The sequence below is a fragment of the Pyrus communis genome, chromosome 13 (assembly GCF_963583255.1).
Source record: "Pyrus communis chromosome 13, drPyrComm1.1, whole genome shotgun sequence".
Taxonomy (NCBI): domain Eukaryota; kingdom Viridiplantae; phylum Streptophyta; class Magnoliopsida; order Rosales; family Rosaceae; genus Pyrus; species Pyrus communis.
In genome coordinates this window covers 12855423-12876077 of record NC_084815.1, presented here as the reverse complement: position 1 = coordinate 12876077, position 20655 = coordinate 12855423, and the positions used below count along the sequence as shown (strand labels likewise).

Below are 20655 nucleotides of genomic sequence, written 5' to 3'. Positions count from 1 at the left end.
ACATGAGGAGGCGTGTTGAGAATGAGTCTCACATTGATGGAAGGAGGAATCTTGAATGAGTTTATAAGTAAGTTGTGTTACTCTTCATATTGCCAATTAGTTTTATATACAATGGAACCTCAACTTTCTTTAACTAATTAACCCATGTTTGGCTCTAAGCAATTATATTGAACACAAAACATTAAACATGCATGCACGATTTATAATCATCTCTTGACCTTGGACTACCTTTTGAGGCTTTTATATAAAGAAGAATGTCCAAACTCAGTTCTGCCTGTTGTTGCTGATAGTCTCATATATAGATGATAGCTCCGTATTCATTTTTCCATATCACAAAGCAGAAGCTCAGTACGAGTTTGAGTCTTAAGAAAGCAAAGTTGCTCTACCTACCAAACCCTAAATTTACCATCACAAAAAGCACACCTAAAACACAAACATGACCAGATTGCTGTCATATATATAATCAGGTTATTGAAGTGATCAATCAGTTTCTTTGTAGAACCTGCATGCATACAAGTATAGGAGTGCCGAATGCTGAGGGATACTGCATACAATCCGCTAGCAAAATGAGTAACGAGTTTGACATGTATAACACTACCCCAAGAATGAAGTAATTATCAGACATTGCAGCTAACACCGTGGCCTCAAAGTTGGTAAAGAAATTTACGTAAAGTTGTAAAACTAAAAAAAATTTTGTCATTCGAGGTTTTATCGAAGAGTAATGTTATTCATACTATGTTTTTGTACCACATTATCATATTATCTTAGGTGACATTTGATGTGGACAGCCACATCATTTGAATTAATTATATTTTTAAATTTAGTTTATTATTTAATAAACTAATAATTAAGAAAAACTAGTTAATTAAATGATGATTGTGGTATGAGGAGTCTTTCTCCTTCATTTCCTTGGGTTTTGCAAAATTTTCAAATGATGTGGCTGTCCACATCAGATGCCACCTAAAGTGGTATAGAAATGTGGTACAAAAACATGGTATAAATAATATTACTCTTTATCGAAACTTTGAGAGTATGGCATGAGTCTCTTTACGCATGGTTACCCAGTTTCCCAGTTGTCAACAATCATGCATCTTTAGTATAGTGTAATGCTGTCTCAAACAGTGAAGGAAATGTTCACAGGCTATACCATGCACCCTCTGTCTCTCTCTTATTTTTTTACTTTTCTTGCTGTTCGTTCTTTTAATTATGAAACATGCATAAAGAGAGAGGGAAAAAAAAAAAAAAAGGAGATACTGAGGGCGTGATTGGCGTTCCAATTTGCCTCACTCGTTTGTCGTAAAATTTTTCAATATGTTTGAAACACGATATACATGACATATATCATTATATAAAGGGATAAACACTAAAACAAACAGACACAAGCTGTACTCAATAAAGGAAAGGGATCCTCTCCAAATCACTTTCTCCTAATCCACAAAATCAAGGAATCCGTGCTATTGAAAATTGATCCAACGGCTAAAGTTATTATAACTTTTAAAATGAACCCCTGTTTGTAACCGTTAGATTTAATTTTAATAGCACGAATTTCTTAATTTGATGGATTAGAAAGAAAGGATTATAAAATATCTACAACAAAAATACATTATTTGCAAGTTGAAAAAAAAGACAAGTATTATTCTTTTAATATTGTGTACGTCGTTTGACCAGATTTTCCCTCCTTCTAACAACTCTTGTTCTTTTTGGTACTAGTTTAACTCATTTCCTCTACATCTTCCTCGTTTTATAAATAAGTATATTCTATATACCTAATAGATAGACCTTTACTAAAGGCAGACCCCTAATGCAAAGGAATCTCCATTTAAAAAAAAAAAAAATGAGGATTAGGTGTATGGCTTACTCAATATAGAACTTCAATGATTCGAACCGTTTATTTTGTAAGTCTCGATTCATAGATTTGCTCTGCAAAAATTCAATTCAATCCAAAATCATTTGCTTATTTAATTATCAAGATAAAATCTCATTGTTTCTTATATAACAAAGTATTCGTTAATTCTTTTGATCCCAATTAGATGTCTTAAATATTTCCAATTCGGCTAATATTTTGTAAGGATGATCTATGAGATGCAACTTGAAAAATAGACGGTTTAGATAGTTAAAGTTCGATGTGGTGTGGACCCCATAACTAATTCATATTTTTATATAAATATAAAGATCCCTACCCTTAAGGGCTTCCTTATTAAAGGTACCCTTAAGCGGATATTCTTCGCTTCTTCTTTTTCAAGTAAAATTATATATTGTATATTGAAACACCAAATAATGGAACTCAGTCAAATTATTTATGTGCTTGAAAATTCTAACATAAGTAGCTTCTAATTTCAACCGTTAAATGCATGGTCGATCGGCCTTTTTTTATTCTTGTTTTGTAGTTTTTATTTCCGGCTATCTTAGTTAGGATCGATTTACTTAGTTACTGTTTGGGTTAATTGAATAAACATCTTTAAGTTTTACAGTGTTTTTACAAAACTCCTTGAGGTTGGCGTCAGTTGACTCCTCATTATAGTAGGATTTGACACCTTTCTTATAACTTGTAATCAGGATAGGGGTTATTGGTTTTATTCTTTCCTTGTATCATATATTTACGAAGCATTCCAAAACCCTAAATTAGAACATGCGAACCAAGGTTGTTGCTGGGAATAAGTTGGGGAAAGGGTAGATGGTGATTGTCTGTGGGTCCGCAGTGAAAAAAACTAAGGGAAGTTAGATGTTTGGATTCAAGGGAGGAGAAGATGTGAGATTCTGTCAAAAAAATTAGTTTGTTGTAATGTTTTATTAATTTTTAATTTGATTTCTTTTTCTTTTTATTTATAAAGGTTTTTTATTTTCATTTTGTTTGTAAGTAATTATAAGGGTAGATTTGTCCTACTAAGATGATTTTTTGACCAAAAGGGGTTATGTGAAACTAAATTAAAACTTAACGGAGTATTAGTGTAGTATTTCAAATGTAAGAAAGTTTTATGAAAACACAATAAATCTGCCGAGTGTTACTATAATTAACCTACTGAAAACATCTATACGTGCATGCATGTTTGTTTGGTTTTTTTTTTTTTTTTTTTTTTTTTTGGTCATTAGTTAAGCGTGGGGTGGGGGAATCGAACTTGGGTGAGGTGGGAGTTTCTTTGGCTCTAGTGCCACTGCAACTAGGCCCCCATCCTCGTGCATGCATGTGTTAGTGTACAAGCTTAATTTTTATCAAAATTTCTAACAAACAAAAGAAATGCAAAAAATGCAATATTAGGATAATCGACCATATGAAAAAATGCGATATGGTCAGTGGCTTATTGCGAAAAGAAAGGGTACAAATTAATATTAAATTTTAATCCAAGACGGCAGGACCAGTTCAATTAAGTTGTAATTACAACCAAGTCTTTAGCTGCTTCTAAAATGATCCAAGTCTTTACCTGCTTCTAAAAATTAATCCAAGCCTTTACGTGCTTCAATTGTCTACAGGGAAAATCCAAGACCAGTTCATCATCAGTCTCTCTTGCTAATCTATAAATAGATAAGTGTCCCCATACATAATTTTCATCCTTCTCAAAGCAACTGATCATCTAGTTAAGTACAAGTTCCAAGTCCTTGCTAATCTATACGATAATCCCCTATAGACTATACATAGCTAGCGATGAAAGGAGTTCATTTCCCTGTAACTGCTGTTGCCCTTTTAGTATTAGCAGTCGCCACCCTCCTTGCCTCCGCCTCTGATCCCAGTCCTCTTCAGGACTTTTGCGTAGCAATTAATAACACCGATTCTGCTGGTACGTATAATTTTATGTTTCAATTATGTAAATACAATTCATTAATTAAGATTGTTCTTCTGTTGTATAAATTAATTATAAGTTATTTTGTGTCAAAGTAAAATTTCATTCAGTAAATACAGAGAGTACGTAGGTAATAGCTAGAAGCCTAACTATATGATTTTGCATGGCTGATGGTTCATCATCCATGCATGTACAACGCGGACGTACATAAAAAGATTAATTAATTTGTTTGTGTGTTCCATTGCGAGCAGTGTTCGTGAACGGGAAGTTCTGCAAGAACCCAAAACTTGCATCAGCAAACGATTTCTTCTCTGACAAGCTCCGGTACCCCGGAAACACATCGAATCCGGTCGGTTCAATTGTCACGGCGGCAAACGTGGATGATATTCCCGGACTCAACACTCTCGGCATATCCTTTGCTCGCGTAGACTTTGCACCAAATGGCCTCAACCCTCCTCACACTCACCCTCGAGCCACGGAGATCCTCATAGTCTTGGAAGGTTCACTCTACGTCGGATTTGTCACATCCAATGGCGACGGCAATCGGCTGTTCACTAAAGTGTTGTACAAGGGAGATGTGTTTGTATTCCCAATCGGTCTCATTCACTTCCAACTTAATGTCGGAAAAACCAACGCTTTGGCCATCGCCGGTCTCAGCAGCCAGAACCCAGGAGTGATCACCATTGCGAACGCAGTCTTCGGATCCAACCCTCCCATCAACCCTGATGTTTTGGCCAAGGCATTCCAGGTGGACGATAATGTGGTTGCTTATCTTCAGAAACAGTTTTGGTACAATAACAGTTAATCAAAACGACCCACAAATTATGTGAAGTCTAATATTAAATAAATAAGAAGATCATGGTTTGATTTGCTTATGTAATGATGTACCAATCTTCCTATACAGCCAGTCTCCTTCCGACTCCGAGGGATGTTTTGAGCATAATTTTAATACAACAGTGATATGTGTTATTTATCCCTAAATCTCTTACTTGGAAGGTTTTTTTTTCGTGGGTCGAGCTCTCACTTGCAGTTTGAACAATCGAAGAATGAACATAAATAAATATAATTTATCATTCGATTCAACAAAATTATCATAACCACCTTCGATAATAGCAAAAGGGCAACAAAAGAACGAACCTCACCTTATTGCCATAAGAACACCGTATCAACCAAAAGAGAAGAAAAAATGGGTTCCAGCAGCCTAACCGAGCCGAACCCGACCAACAAGAGTAGCAGCCACAAGTCTTATCGAAAACTAAATCAGTAGATCTGCTCGGCCTAGAAAATGTATGCTTTGTCAAACCACATCTGCTATTCTGCTCTTCCTACCAACCACCAAATACAAAAGAGATTTTAAACTTATTGTAACAACGATATCATGATAAAATCATTCCACACCCCAAAATGATCTGCCCGACTCGTCCAAAACAACAAACAATCTGCTTCTCCAATCCACTTCAAGCAAGCAAATGTGTTCCTCCAAACCACCTCGCCCCAAAATTGATCAGGGCACCTAAATTTCTCTTTGGGTCAGCATACTACCAATACCCACCACCACCACCTTATTAGTATGTCGTCTGAGCTATTCATTTGGGTCTGATCAGAAAATACAAAAAGAAGGACGACGAAGCATGCAGCACTATTAAGAATAAATTGTAGCAAGAACTTTCTTAGTGTTCACTTGTGATTTACTTGGACTTACATGATAAATCTCATCTGCATTGGACACTTATTTGGGCCTATACCCGCTTAGATTTGGGCCAAACTTCTGTCTAGCTATATTTTCTACTACTCCGCTCATTTCATAAAGTATTCTACCACGTTTAACGACAACCATATTCGTTGCCCAATTAATGAAACATAAGTAACTCCAACTACAAGAATACTACAAGGGAAATTCTCCTTTACACATTGTTTTTCATGAGTAAGCAGTTGAGATTTAACCAAATGAGCTTTGCTTTTGTAATGCATTTGCACCACTGCGTGGATTCGAACCCTGTCATCTTCATAATATTATCTCATCTAACAAATATATCGGTTGACAAAAACACAAAAAAAAAAAAAAAAAAAAAACTTTCTTTCTACGGTGCAAGTGGAAATTTGACAAGATCAAAATTTGCGGAATGTTTATATATAATTATGTATTGTCAACGAGAGTTCCCTTCCGTTGTCAACATGAATATTAATTAGTGTGTTTGAGAAAACCAATTCCACTCTCCGTAGAGAGAGAGGATTACGTTGGAATGCTTCAATTGGCTTAGCTACCGATACCTATTTTGATACTTGCATTCCTATTTGGAGGAATGAACTCATCTTTTTACTTGCAAATAATGTATCATCGTCGTAAAAAGTTTGTAACCAAAACCGTCTAATATCTTGATCTTTACTTGAAGATAACTATGCAAAAAATCATTCATATTCAAAATCATTTAGTTGTCTTGATGTACCAAATAAGTTCATAGTGTAGGTACTAAGCAGCATATTCGTAATATTAAATCGTCCAACTATTTGATATATTAGGACAACTAAACAATTCGAATTCGAATGTTTTTTTGTAAAGATGATCTTCAAATGAAGATTAAGATATTGGACAACTCTGATTATGAAATTTCTACAATGAAGATACATTATTTGCAAGTTGGAAAAAATGCAAATAAGAAAAGTAAGAAAAAGGACATTTTCTCTCTCTCTAGAAGCCCAAATCCACAACCTCATCTCCAGCTTCAAGTTTCAGCCGCCACCACTTGCTCTTGCTTGGGGTAGGCGACAACCCACTACTCCTTCCCTCCTTTGCCTTTTCCATCTTCTTCCTCCTCTCTTACTTCCTATGCCCCATCCCCCTCCCCCTTTTCCCTCTCCCCTTCTCAGGCTCTTTTCGTTTATTCCTGATTCTCCTTGAGTTTATCACAATTTTCCTAAGTCGAGTCTTAACTATCCCCTGAGTTTGTATCAAATATGGGCTTCATGCCCCTTATCTGGTGTCTTTTACCTACTTTTATTGCTTTTTGTCTTTTAATTTTCCTTCCTCCCTCCTCTTAGATGTGATAGTCCATCCCCATTCCACCAGGCACTCGGATAGACGGGCTCTGATCAGAATTGGATGCCAAATCTACTACCCTCCCTCAATTCCCCTCCCCCAATCGGCATCCTAGGCATGTTGGATCTCTATCGAGGCCAAGTATTGGGTATTTTACATACTCCTTAGCCTCACTCTTTACCACATGATACTTTGTTTGTATATATTTGCAAAGCACACTTTTTTCCTTTTTGATCTCTGCAATTTCTGAGGAAGAAGTTGGGACACCCAGGGTCAAAAATGCCATTTCGCTGTATAAAACACACAAAAACCTAAATTTACAGAGCAACTCGAGGGCAAAAAAGGCATAACACTGGCGAAGGAACAATGTTTTAGGCTTTTTTTTCGCTTTTAGTATATATATAATTTCCGGCTCTCGAGATCGATTTAATTAGTTACTGAAAACACTACATGCATGCATGTTTTAGTGTAACAAATTTAATTTTCATCAAAATTTCTAACGAACAAAAGAAATACTATACAAATTTTCAATTTTAAAATAATATTTAAATTACACTAAGAGGATCGAGAGTTCGAACCTAAGTGTAACGCAGATTTTATTATTACGATAATGGATTACCTGCAAAAATGTGGTATATATGGTCAGTGGCTTATTGCGAAAGGAATTGGTACAAATTAATATTAAATTTAATCCAAGACCAATTCAATAAGGAGTAACTACAACCAAGTCGCTAGCTGCTTCTAAAAGTATCCAAGTCTTTACCTGCTTCTAAAAATTAATCCAAGTCTTTACCTGCTTCAATTACCCACAGGGAAAATCCAAAACCAGTTCATCATCAGTCTCTCTTGCTAATCTATAAATACAGAAGTGTCCCCATGCATAATTTTCATCCATCTCGAACCAACTCATCATCAGATCATCTAGTTAAATACAAGTTCCACGTCCTTGCTAATACCCTATAGACTATAGCTAGCGATGAAAGGAGTTCATTTCCCTGTAACTGCTGCTGCCCTGTCAGTATTAGCATTCGCCACCCTCCTTGCCTCTGCCTCTAATCCCGATCCTCTTCAGGACTTTTGTGTAGCAATTAATAACACCGATTCTGCTGGTACGTATACTTATATGTTTTAATTATGTAAAAACAATATCCTTAATTAAGATTCCATTCAGTACAGAGAGTACGTAGGAAATAGCAAGGCCTAAACCCTAACTATATGATTTTGCATGGCTGATGGCTCATCATCCATGCATGTACAACACACCTACGTACATAAAAAAGATTTAATTTGCTTGTGTGTATCATTGCGAGCAGTGTTTGTGAACGGGAAGTTCTGCAAGGACCCAAAACTTGCATCAGCAAACGATTTCTTCTCTGACAAGCTCCGGTACCCCGGAAACACATTGAATCCGGTCGGTTCAATTGTTACGGCAGCGAACGTGGATAATATACCCGGACTCAACACTCTCGGCATATCCTTTGCTCGCGTAGACTTTGCACCAAATGGCCTCAATCCTCCTCACACTCACCCTCGTGCCACGGAGATCCTCATAGTCGTGGAAGGCTCACTCTACGTCGGATTTGTCACATCCAATGGCGACGGCAATCGGCTGTTCACCAAAGTGTTGTACAAGGGAGATGTGTTTGTATTCCCAATCGGTCTCATTCACTTCCAACTTAATGTCGGAAAAACCAATGCTTTGGCCATAGCCGGTCTCAGCAGCCAGAACCCAGGAGTGATCACCATTGCGAATGCAGTCTTCGGATCCAACCCTCCCATCAACCCTGATGTTTTGGCCAAGGCATTCCAGGTGGACGATAATGTGGTTGATTATCTTCAGAAACAGTTTTGGTACAATAACAGTTAATCAAATCGACTCACAAATTAAATGAAATCTAATATTAAATAAATAAGAAGATCATGGTTTGATTTGCTTATGTAATGATGTACCAATCTTCCTATACAGCCAGTCTCCTTCCGACTCCGAGGGATGTTTTGAGCATAATTTTAATACAACAGTGATGTGTGTTATTTATCCCTAAATCTCTTACTTGGAAGGTTTTTTTTTCGTGGGTCGAGCTCTCACTTGCAGTTTGAACAATCGAAAAATGAACATAAATAAATATAATATATCATTCGATTCAACAAAATTATCATAACCACCTTCGATAAGAGCAAAAGGGCAACAAAAGAACGAACCTCACCTTATTGCCATAAGAACACCGTATCAACCAAAAGAGAAGAAAAAATTGGTTCCAGCAGCCTATCCGAGCCGAACCCGACCAACAAGAGTAGCAGCCACAAGTCTTATCGAAAACTAAATCAGTAGATCTGCTCGGCCTAGAAAATGTATGCTTTGTCAAACCACATCTGCTATTCTGCTCTTCCTACCAACCACCAAATACAAAAGAGATTTTAAACTTATTGTAACAACGATATCATGATAAAATCATTCCACACCCCAAAATGATCTGCTCGACTCGTCCAAAACAACTAACAATCTGCTTCTCCAATCCACTTCAAGCAAGCAAATGTGTTCCTCCAAACCACCTCGCCCCAAAATTGATCAGGGCACCTAAATTTCTCTTTGGGTCAGCATACTACCAATACCCACCACCACCACCTTATTAGTATGTCGTCTGAGCCATTCATTTGGGTCTGATCAGAAAATACAAAAAGAAGGACGACGAAGCATGCAGCACTATTAAGAATAAATTGTAGCAAGAACTTTCTTAGTGTTCACTTATGATTTCCTTGGACTTACATGATAAATCTCATCTGCATTGGACACTTATTTGGGCCTATACCCGCTTAGATTTGGGCCAAACTTCTGTCTAGCTATATTTTCTACTACTCCGCTCATTTCATAAAGTATTCTATCACGTTTAACGACAACCATATTCGTTGCCCAATTAATGAAACATAAGTAACTCCAACTACAAGAATACTACAAGGGAAATTCTCCTTTACACATTGTTTTTCACGAGTAAGCAGTTGAGATTTAACCAAATGAGCTTTGCTTTTGTAATGCATTTGCACCACTGCGTGGATTCGAACCCTTTCAGCTTCATAATATTATCTAATCTAACATATATCGGTGGACCAAAAAAAAAAAAAAAAAAAAAAAAACTTTCTTTCTACGGTGCAAGTGGAAATTTGACAAGATCAAAATTTGCGGAATGTTTATATATAATTATGTATTGTCAACGAGAGTTCCCTTCCGTTGTCAACATGAATATTAATTAGTGTGTTTGAGAAAACCAATTCCACTCTCCGTAGAGAGAGGATTACGTTGGAATGCTCCAATTGGCTTAGCTACCGATACCTATTTTGATACTTGCATTCCTATTTGGAGGAATGAACTCATTTTTTTACTTGCAAATAATGTATCATCGTCGTAAAAAGTTTGTAACCAAAACCATCTAATATCTTAATCTTTACTTGAAGATAACTATGCAAAAAATCATTCATATTCAAAATCATTTAGTTGTCTTGATGTACCAAATAAGTTCATAGTGTAGGTACTAAGCAACATATTTGTAATATTAAATCGTCCAACTATTTGATATATTAGGACAACTAAACAATTCGAATTCGAATGTTTTTTTTTGTAAAGATGATCTTCAAATGAAGATTAAGATATTGGACAGCTCTGATTATGAAATTTCTACAACGAAGATACATTATTTACAAGTTGGAAAAAATGCAAATAAGAAAAGTAAGAAAAATGACATTTTTTCTCTCTCTAGAAGCCCAAATCCACAGCCTCATCTCCAGCTTCAAGTTTCAGCCGCCGCCACTTGCTCTTGCTTGGGGTAGGCGACAGCCCGCTACCCCTTCCCTCCTTTGCCTTTTCCATCTTCTTCCTCCTCTCTTACTTCCTATGCCCCATCCCCCTCCCCCTTTTTCCTCTCCCCTTCTCAGGCTCTTTTCGTTTATTCCTGATTCTCCTTGAGTTTATCACAATTTTCCTAAGTCGAGTCTTAACTATCCCCTGAGTTTGTATCAAATATGAGCTTCATGCCCCTTATCTGGTGTCTTTTACCTACTTTTACTGCTTTTTGTCTTTTAATTTTCCTTCCTCCCTCCTCTTAGCTGTGATACTCCATCCCCATTCCACCAGGCACTTGGATAAACAGGCTCTGATCAGAATTGGATGCCAAATCTACTACCCTCCCTCAATTCCCCTCCCCCAATCGGCATCCTAGGCATGTTGGATCTCTATCGAGGCCAAGTGTTGGGTATTTTACATACTCCTTAGCCTCACTCTCTACCACATGATACTTTGTTTGTATATATTTGCAAAGCACAATTTTTTCCTTTTTGATCTCTGCGATTTCTGAGGAAGAAGTCGGGAGACTTCTATTGGATACCTAGGGTCAAAAATGCCATTTCGCTGTATAAAACACACAAAAACCTAAATTTACAGAGCAACTCGAGGGCAAAAAAGGCATAACACTGGCGAAGGAACAATGTTTTAGGCTTTTTTTCTCTTTTAGTATATATATAATTTCCAGCTCTCGAGATCGATTTAATTAGTTACTGAAAACACTACATGCATGCATGTTTTAGTGTAACAAATTTAATTTTCATCAAAATTTCTAACGAACAAAAGAAATGCTATACAAATTTTCAATTTTAAAATAATATTTAAATTACACTAAGAGGATGGAGAGTTCGAACCTAAGTGTAACGCAGATTTTATTATTACGATAATGGATCACCTGCAAAAATGTGGTATATATGGTCAGTGGCTTATTGCGAAAGGAATTGGTACAAATTAATATTAAATTTAATCCAAGACCAATTCAATAAGGAGTAACTACAACCAAGTCGCTAGCTGCTTCTAAAAGTATCCAAGTCTTTACCTGCTTCTAAAAATTAATCCAAGTCTTTACCTGCTTCGATTACCCACAGGGAAAATCCAAGACCAGTTCATCATCAGTCTCTCTTGCTAATCTATAAATACAGAAGTGTCCCCATGCATAATTTTCATCCATCTCGAACCAACTCATCATCAGATCATCTAGTTAAATACAAGTTCCACGTCCTTGCTAATCCCCTATAGACTATAGCTAGCGATGAAAGGAGTTCATTTCCCTGTAACTGCTGCTGCCCTGTCAGTATTAGCATTCGCCACCCTCCTTGCCTCTGCCTCTGATCCCGATCCTCTTCAGGACTTTTGTGTAGCAATTAATAACACCGATTCTGCTGGTACGTATACTTATATGTTTTAATTATGTTAAAGCAATATCCTTAATTAAGATTCCATTCAGTACAGAGAGTACGTAGGAAATAGCAAGGCCTAAACCCTAACTATATGATTTTGCATGGCTGATGGCTCATCATCCATGCATGTACAACACCTACGTACATAAAAAAGATTTAATTTGCTTGTGTGTATCATTGCGAGCAGTGTTTGTGAACGGGAAGTTCTGCAAGGACCCAAAACTTGCATCAGCAAACGATTTCTTCTCTGACAAGCTCCGGTACCCCGGAAACACATTGAATCCGGTCGGTTCAATTGTTACGGCAGCGAACGTGGATAATATACCCGGACTCAACACTCTCGGCATATCCTTTGCTCGCGTAGACTTTGCACCAAATGGCCTCAATCCTCCTCACACTCACCCTCGTGCCACGGAGATCCTCATAGTCGTGGAAGGCTCACTCTACGTCGGATTTGTCACATCCAATGGCGACGGCAATCGGCTGTTCACCAAAGTGTTGTACAAGGGAGATGTGTTTGTATTCCCAATCGGTCTCATTCACTTCCAACTTAATGTCGGAAAAACCAATGCTTTGGCCATAGCCGGCCTCAGCAGCCAGAACCCAGGAGTGATCACCATTGCGAATGCAGTCTTCGGATCCAACCCTCCCATCAACCCTGATGTTTTGGCCAAGGCATTCCAGGTGGACGATAATGTGGTTGATTATCTTCAGAAACAGTTTTGGTACAATAACAGTTAATCAAATCGACTCACAAATTAAATGAAATCTAATATTAAATAAATAAGAAGATCATGGTTTGATTTGCTTATGTAATGATGTACCAATCTTCCTATACAGCCAGTCTCCTTCGGACTCTGAGGGATGTTTTGAGCATAATTTTAATACAACAGTGATATGTGTTATTTATCCCTAAATCTCTTACTTGGAAGGTTGTTTTTTTTGTGGGTCGAGCTCTCACTTGCAGTTTGAACAATCGAAAAATGAACATAAATAAATATAATATATCATTCGATTCAACAAAATTATCATGACCACCTTCGATAAGAGCAAAAAGGCAACAAAAGAGCGAACCTAACCTTATTGCCATAAGAACACCGTATCAACCAAAAGAGAAGAAAAAATTGGTTCCAGTAGCATATCGGAGCCGAACCCGACCACCAAAAGTTGCAGCCACAAGTCTTACCGAAAACTAAATCTGCTGGGCCTAGAAAATTTATGCTCTGTCAAACCACATCTGCTCTTCCTACCAACCATCAAATACAAAGGAGAGTTTAAACTTATTGTAACACAGAGATCATGATAAAATCATTCGACAACTCAAACAAAATGATCTGCTCGATTCGTCCAAAACAACAAACAATCTGCTTCTTCAACCCACTTCAAACAAGCAAATGCGTTCCTCCAAACCACCTCGCTCCAAAATTGATCAGGGCACCTAAATTTCTCTTTGGGTCAGCATTTATACTACCAATTCCCACCATCACCACCTTATTAGTATGTCGTCTGATCCACTCATTTGGGTCTGATCAGAAAATACAAAAAGGAGGACGACGAAGCATGCAGCACTATTAATGTAGCCGGCTACTAACCATCTCAGCTCAGACCAGAGACACCACCATTGAGACTTGGGCCTCTTATTCTCCAATTTTCCCTTAAAATAATGGACCGGGTCACGCCACTACTCTCCTTGTTCATGCATAGAAGAAGTTTCTCCTAGCTAAGAACAAGTTTTTTCTCTTTAGGTTCAAGTAGAATAGCAGAATAAGTCAAATGTGCCTCCTAGCTAATAACAAAGTATATTAACCAATTACATGAAATTGAAGCGGACCAAGTCTTACAAATACACTTAAACTTGGATCTTCATACTACCATGTCAACCAAAACGAGGCCATCCATGATGAGGTCGACCTCGATCATTTTTCGAGCTCAAGCTAGGCGAACATTTTAGGTGGTTCAGTTGTAACACATGATGGGATATTTAGGTACCTGTGCAGAGAGGTTAAAATCACACAAAATACTTGCAAGAGAACAAGGTAGTTGTAGTATAAACGGCTCAAGCAATGTCGTTTTCTCCAGGGATTATTTAAAACAATTAATGAAAAACCCTAATCCTAGTTAATTATTTGGAAATAAAGATTGGAAAAGGTTGATTTTGAATTTAAAAGTAATAAAAATGAATTGGCTTTTTAGCCAAAATGGTCCCTGAGATTTGCATAACTCCTCACTTTGGTCCTTGAGATTTCAAATCAATAGAAGTGGTCCCTGAGATTGTCCACCATCCATCATTTTGGTCCTTCTGTTAAAAACTCCGTTAAGTGTCCCGGAGCTATTGGCCAGAAGTTTGGGCAATTTTCAAAGCTTTGTAACTCAATCGTTTCTTAACCAAATTCGACCCATAATATATCAAAATGAAGATAGGAAAGTGCAGAATAAGATTATACCTATTTGGAAACCCAATGGTTTCCAGAGATGGTCGGAAAATAGTCTCAAAGTTGACTACTCTGAGGGAAAACAGGATAACTCGCCGGAAACGGGGCAAACTTTAAACGTTCATAACTTCTTCAATACTCAACGTAATCAAGTGATTCAAAAACGAAAATGATACTTCTCGACGAGACAAAGAGAATGGTATCTTTTTCAATGGCTAACTCTCCTTGGTTTGGCCGAAAAACGGCTCGAAAGTAGCTATCTTGGTCTCGAGTTAGCCACTTTCGAGCCGTTTTCAGGCCAAACCACGACGAGTTAGCCCCTGAAAAAGGTACCATTCTCTTCGTCTTGTCTAGAAGTATGATTTTCGTTTTTGAATCACATAATTTGTTGCGTATTGAAGAAGTTATGAATATTTAATGTTTGCCCAGTTTCCCGCGAGTTTTCCAGTTTTCCCTCGGACCAGTCAACTTTGAGGCTATTTTCCGACCATCTCTGGCAACCATTGGGCTTCCAAATAATCTTATTCTACACTTTTCTATCTTCATTTTGATATATTATGGGTCGAAGTTGGTTAAGAAACGATTGAGTTACGAAGCTTTGAAAATTGCCCAAACTTCTGGCCAACGGAGTTTTTAACGGAATGACCAAAGTGGTGGATGGTGGACTATCTCAGGGACCACTTCTATTGATTTGAAATCTCAGGGACCACAGTGAGGAGTTATGCAAATCTCAGGGACTATTTTTGCTAAAAAGCCAAAGAATTTTAATAAAAGTAATTTAGGAAAAACAACTAATAACCATGTAGACATCAAAATTTCGGTGAAATGAATGTTGACCAATAATTAAAATTTCAACGCTCACGTGTCACATAAATTTTACATGTAGCGTGTGACTCAACGAAAAATCGAAATAAATTGGAAAAGTCATCAAATAGGACACGTGTCATTACCTGGCAGAAATGATTTATTTCATCTGTTTATTTAAATCCAAAAATCAAGTTTTGGAATTATATAAATAGGAAGCCAAGGCATTCATTTTGGAGGGGGAAAGGAAGAAGAAGAAAGAAAGAAGGGAATTTACATCACACCAAAACCTTGAAGCCTTGAAACTCTAAAGCTCTCAAGCAAATCCTGAAGGATCAAGAAAACACTCTTCGTTCTTCATCAAATCCTCCTTCAAGGTCAAGCCCCGACGGCCCTTGAAGAACTTCCACCGACTCAAGATCAAGCCCCGACGGCCCCTTGAAGAAAGTGTTCATCATCCGTTCGTCCTAAGATCAAGCCCCAACGGCCCTTTGGATCAACAACCTCAACAAATCCACACATCCAATCAGTCTTCAAGATTAGGCCCAAAAGCCCTTGAAGATCCGCTCATCCATCAACCCTCAAGGTCAAGCCCCAACGGCCCTTGAAGAACTTCCGCCGACTCAAGATCAAGCCCCGACGGCCCCTTGAAGAAAGTGTTCATCATCCGTTCGTCCTAAGATCAAGCCCCAACGACCCTTTGGATCAACAACCTCAACAAATCCACACATCCAATCAGTCTTCAAGATTAGGCCCAAAAGCCCTTGAAGATCCGCTCATCCATCAACCCTCAAGATCAAGCCCCGACGGCCCCTTGAAGAAATCCATACACCCAGTCTTCAAGATTAGGCCCAAAAGCTCTTGAAGATCCGCTCATCCATCAACCTTCAAGATCAAGCCCAAAAGCCCTCGAAGATCCGTTCATCAACTGTTCATCCCTAGATCAAGCCCCGACGACCCTTTAGATCAACAGCTCATCCACAAACCTACACCCTACGAAGATAGAATCAGAGGATCAAATTACAAAGAGATTGTAACCCCAAAAATCATTAAACACAAAATATATTTTGTGCACGTATTCTTGTTTCTTGTTTTCAGGAACTTTTCGTGTTTACAAACTTGGCACGCCCAGTGGGACTATCTCTACCTCTCATCTCTGTCTCCGTTCAAGATATTCAAGCACAGTCCATGGCTTCAAACAAAGAACAAGTCATGACTATCGGCACTACCTCCATTGAAAAACAGCTGGTTCAGATGAAGGAAACAATTGCAAGGCTGATAAAGACTGCAGAGGAGAAAAACTTGCAAACCGCCGGACTCATCAACCGTCTGGAGGCGCAACATGGTGTCATAGTGAAACCAAGCTCTCTTCCAACTAAGAGGACCGAAGAAGGCTTCAACCCAAATGCCTACGAACTCATGTCAAAGGCTAGGCATGACTTTGCTTCCTCTTCAAATCTTGGAAAGAAGGTTTCAAAAACCGTCAACAACAAAGATCGCGACCTCACCGAGACTCAAAAGAAGTTGAAGGAGCATGATTATGGAGTTGACAACAACAAGGCTGGACTTGGCTTCACACCAAATGCACCCGTGAAGATTTCAAGCAAAGTGAAGAAAGCTAGCGCTCAACACATCAGCGTGAGCATTGAACAAGACCAAGAAGAGCCTAAACCCTCCCCTCGGACGTCGGTCTTCAATAGGATGAGCCATTCAAGCTCCAGAACTTCAGTGCTTAATCGCATTGGTGGTCAAGACCGAACCTCTGTCTTCAAGAGGCTTAACGCGCCGACATTCCAAAGCTCTGTTTTTGAAAGGTTGTTAAAGCCTAAGAAACAAAGCAACACAGCTATCTCTCCTCTGCAACGATCAGCTTCAGAAAGATTTGGAAAGAGGAAGACAACACCAAAGGAAGAAAAGCTCGATGGGTTAGGAGAAAAAGACGACGCTCGAAGCTTGATTCCTTCATGGATGGAGCACCAAGCAATCCTAGAGGTCGACACAAAAGGACCACTGAAGGTAAGGAGGCGCATCATCGTCCACACTGGCAAATCTTCATGCCAACAAACCCAAGAGAACGGCACTGAAGAAGAGATCCAAGATGTTTTCTACATCACGGTTCAAGAAGGTAAAGAAGACGAAAGCCCGAGGAAATACTCAGAGTCCCTACTCTCCGACCCTGATCCAAGCGGCAGTACAACCATGCAAGTCATGACCACTGGAGCAACTTCAATCGAGGAGCAGCTAGCTCGGATGAATGAAGCAATCGCAAAGCTCACACGGACTGTGGAAGAGAAGGACTTGCAGATTGCCGCACTTGTCAACCAACTAGATGCGCTGCCCGACGTAAAAGTCGACCCAAATATTGGCCTATTAAAGAAAGAAGGCGACGAAGAAGAGGAGCCACCAGTGGAGAAAGTGGAAGAGAAGCCGAAGCTAGACCAAGCAACGGCATTCATGGGATCTCTCTCTATCCAGCAGCTACAGGAGATGATCGCAAGCACTGTCAAGACACAGTACGAAGGAAGCTCGCATGACTCCGCACTGTACTCAAAGCCTTACTCCAAGAAGATTGATGCTTTGAAGATGCCAAGGGGTTATCAGCCCCCAAAATTCATGCAGTTCGATGGAAAAGGCAACCCAAAGCAACATGTCGCCCATTTCATTGAAACTTGCAACAATGCTGGGACAGAGGGAGACTACCTCGTCAAACAGTTCGTGCGTTCGCTGAAAAGTAACGCTTTTGACTGGTACACTGACCTCGAACCTGAGTCTATCAACAGTTGGGACCAGCTAGAAAGGGAATTCCTCAACCGTTTCTACAGCACTCGTCGTACTGTAAGCATGCTAGAGCTGACCAGTACGAAACAGTGGAAAGATGAACCTGTCATCGACTACATAAATAGATGGCGTTCTTTAAGTCTGGATTGCAAAGATCGGCTTTCTGAAACCTCTGCCATTGAGATGTGCGTTCAAGGCATGCAATGGGGATTACACTACATCCTTCAAGGCATCAAACCACGAACATTTGAGGAGTTAGCCACCCGCGCCCATGATATGGAGTTAAGCATCACCTGTCATGGGAAGAAAGAACAGATCGCCGACTACAAGAATGATAAAGTTTTGGGGCCCAAGGTGGATAAGGCTGCGTGGAAACCCACCAAGGAAGCAATGACGCTCAACACAACTCTAGTCAAAACCCATACACGAGGCAAGGCGATTCAAACCGAAGCTTTTCGTGATCAAGAGATACGTAGACGCACTTTGAAAGAGCTTGAGGAGAAGACTTATCCATTCCCCGACTCTGACGTGGCTGCCATGTTAGATGACTTGCTGGAACAAAAGGTGATCGACCTACCTGAGTGTAAACGGCCAGAAGAGATGAATCGTACTGACAGTCCAAGGTACTGTAAATTCCACCGCTTCATTGGTCATCCGACGGAAAAGTGCTTTGTGCTAAAAGATCTCATCATGAAGTTGGCTCAGAAAGGGATCATCGAGCTAGATCTTAATGATGTGGTGAAGTCAAACTATATCACCGCCACTTCTGGCTCTTTGAACTCAAAATCTTCACCTCAACCGCTGGGGGCATGCTCCAAAACCATGCCAGTCAAGTCAAGTGAAGTTAAAGGATGGACTTATGTCACTCCAAAGAAAATGCACAAGAAACATAGGTCTCCTCCACAAGTTCACCAATCGGAAAGGGGGCAAAGCAGCTACCGTCAACCTTCAAAGCTACATGAAAATGTTGAGGATGATGAAATTATGACACAAAGATCGCCCGTTGCCATCACGATGCGCGATTTCTTCCCCAAAGACTTCTTCAATCACTCAGTCAAGACTCCTTGCTATGAAGATTGCAAGGAATGCCTCTCTAGGATCGTTTGACAAATTCAAACGCTCCTCATTCGCACGAGCCTAAAAGGCGACAATCAAAAGCTCCTGGTCTACACGAGCATAAAAGGCGACACCAAAAGCTCCTTGCCTGCATGAGCTAAAACTGCAAACGGCACCAAAAGCTCCTTGCCTGCACGAGTTAAAACTGCAAATGACACCAAAAGCTCCTCGTTCGCACGAGCTTAAAAGGCGATAACCAAACGCTCCTGGCCCGCAAGAGCATAAACTGTGTACGGCAAAATCATCATCAAAACCATCACTCATTTGAACTACGTTATGACTTGATCTCTTCTTTGGAAGAGTACGTAGGCAACTTGAAACTTCAAAACTTCAAGTACAGTCACATCAAAATAAATAAATAAATGTTTCATTAAAGAAAGTCAATTTTATTACAAAAGAAAAGAAAAGAAAAAAAAAATACATATGTTACTATGTATTAGAAAAAATATATACATATTCTCTATCCTTAAAAAAAAAAAAAAAAAAAAAAAAAAAAAAAAGCAGAAGGATGAGCTTCCCAATTACCCAATGCTCCAATGACCCCCAAAATAAAATATTCAGAGAAAAGCTCGGATCTTTAACTGCAGTATTGCAATTCGACAGATCTAAAAAAAACTCCAGCTTCCTCTCTCTCCCTCTCTCTCTCTCTCTTCGCAGTCACCTATCACCCTCCCCTGTCCGTCGCCGCAGATCGCCCTCACCTGTGCGACGTCGCAGGTCGCCCTCTCCTTTGCGACGTTGCAGATCTCGCTCACCTGTGCATCGCAGATCACCCTCACCTGTACGACGGTCTTATCGAAGATCCCCATTGAATACACGGGATCGGTATATGTCTCCCTTGCAGCATAGGTCACCAGTTCGTAGCAGGAGGTCACCAACTCCTCTGCATAGGTCTCCATCTCCGCATGATCGAAGTTCATCTCCTATTCAGCATGATTCCCCTTCGCCAATCAGGGGAACATCAAAGCTTCGAAGATCTCACTCACTGTCTACTCCCGATCTCCCTCCTCCGGCCAGGTCACCTGGAGCTACTACAAAATAATGGTACCATTGGGAAATATTGCAACCATCAATCCAGTGGTGATGAGGGAAAATCCAACGGAGAAGTACATCCAGATTGTGACGATCGACGGCCATGATTTCTGGTTTATGGGTTTTATTAATTACGAAAAGGCGTCGAGGCATTTGACCCAAAGTATGTCAACATTTGTGGCATCTGGAGTTGCCATCAAACCAATCGCAGCCGCACAGCAGACGCAGCAAATTGGCGGTGGGAATTTGTCGAGATCAGGCTTGATTGGGCAGAGTGGTCACCTGCCCATGTTGTCAGGCACTGCTGCTGTTGCAGCTGCGCAATTCAATCTGCAGCCGCAGCTGTTGGGCTCGCCGAGACAAAAAGGCTGTCTGGTCCAAGGTTCCCAATTTCATCAAGAGAGTGAATCAGGGGCAGGGCCAACTTAGGCAACAATCGGCCCAACAAAAT

The 20655-nt window shown here is 39.5% G+C and overlaps 2 protein-coding genes and 1 pseudogene across 2 annotated transcripts; all 3 read left to right on the top strand.

Moving 5' to 3' along the window:
* The first annotated feature begins 3570 nt into the window (after positions 1-3570).
* On the top strand, positions 3571-4749 carry LOC137713818 (germin-like protein subfamily 1 member 17). The gene is made up of 2 exons (XM_068453173.1): positions 3571-3773; positions 4028-4749. Exons 1-2 carry the CDS (start codon positions 3641-3643, stop codon positions 4579-4581), a joined length of 687 nt encoding a protein of 228 aa, XP_068309274.1. The 5' UTR covers positions 3571-3640; the 3' UTR covers positions 4582-4749.
* Positions 4750-7423: 2674 nt separating this feature from the next.
* On the top strand, positions 7424-8850 carry LOC137712207 (germin-like protein subfamily 1 member 13; annotated as a pseudogene).
* A 2980-nt stretch (positions 8851-11830) lies between these two features.
* LOC137713815 (germin-like protein subfamily 1 member 13) lies at positions 11831-12872 on the top strand. The gene is made up of 2 exons (XM_068453171.1): positions 11831-12027; positions 12230-12872. The coding sequence occupies exons 1-2, from the start codon at positions 11895-11897 to the stop codon at positions 12781-12783; spliced, it is 687 nt and encodes a 228-aa protein (XP_068309272.1). The 5' UTR covers positions 11831-11894; the 3' UTR covers positions 12784-12872.
* Positions 12873-20655: the final 7783 nt, after the last annotated feature.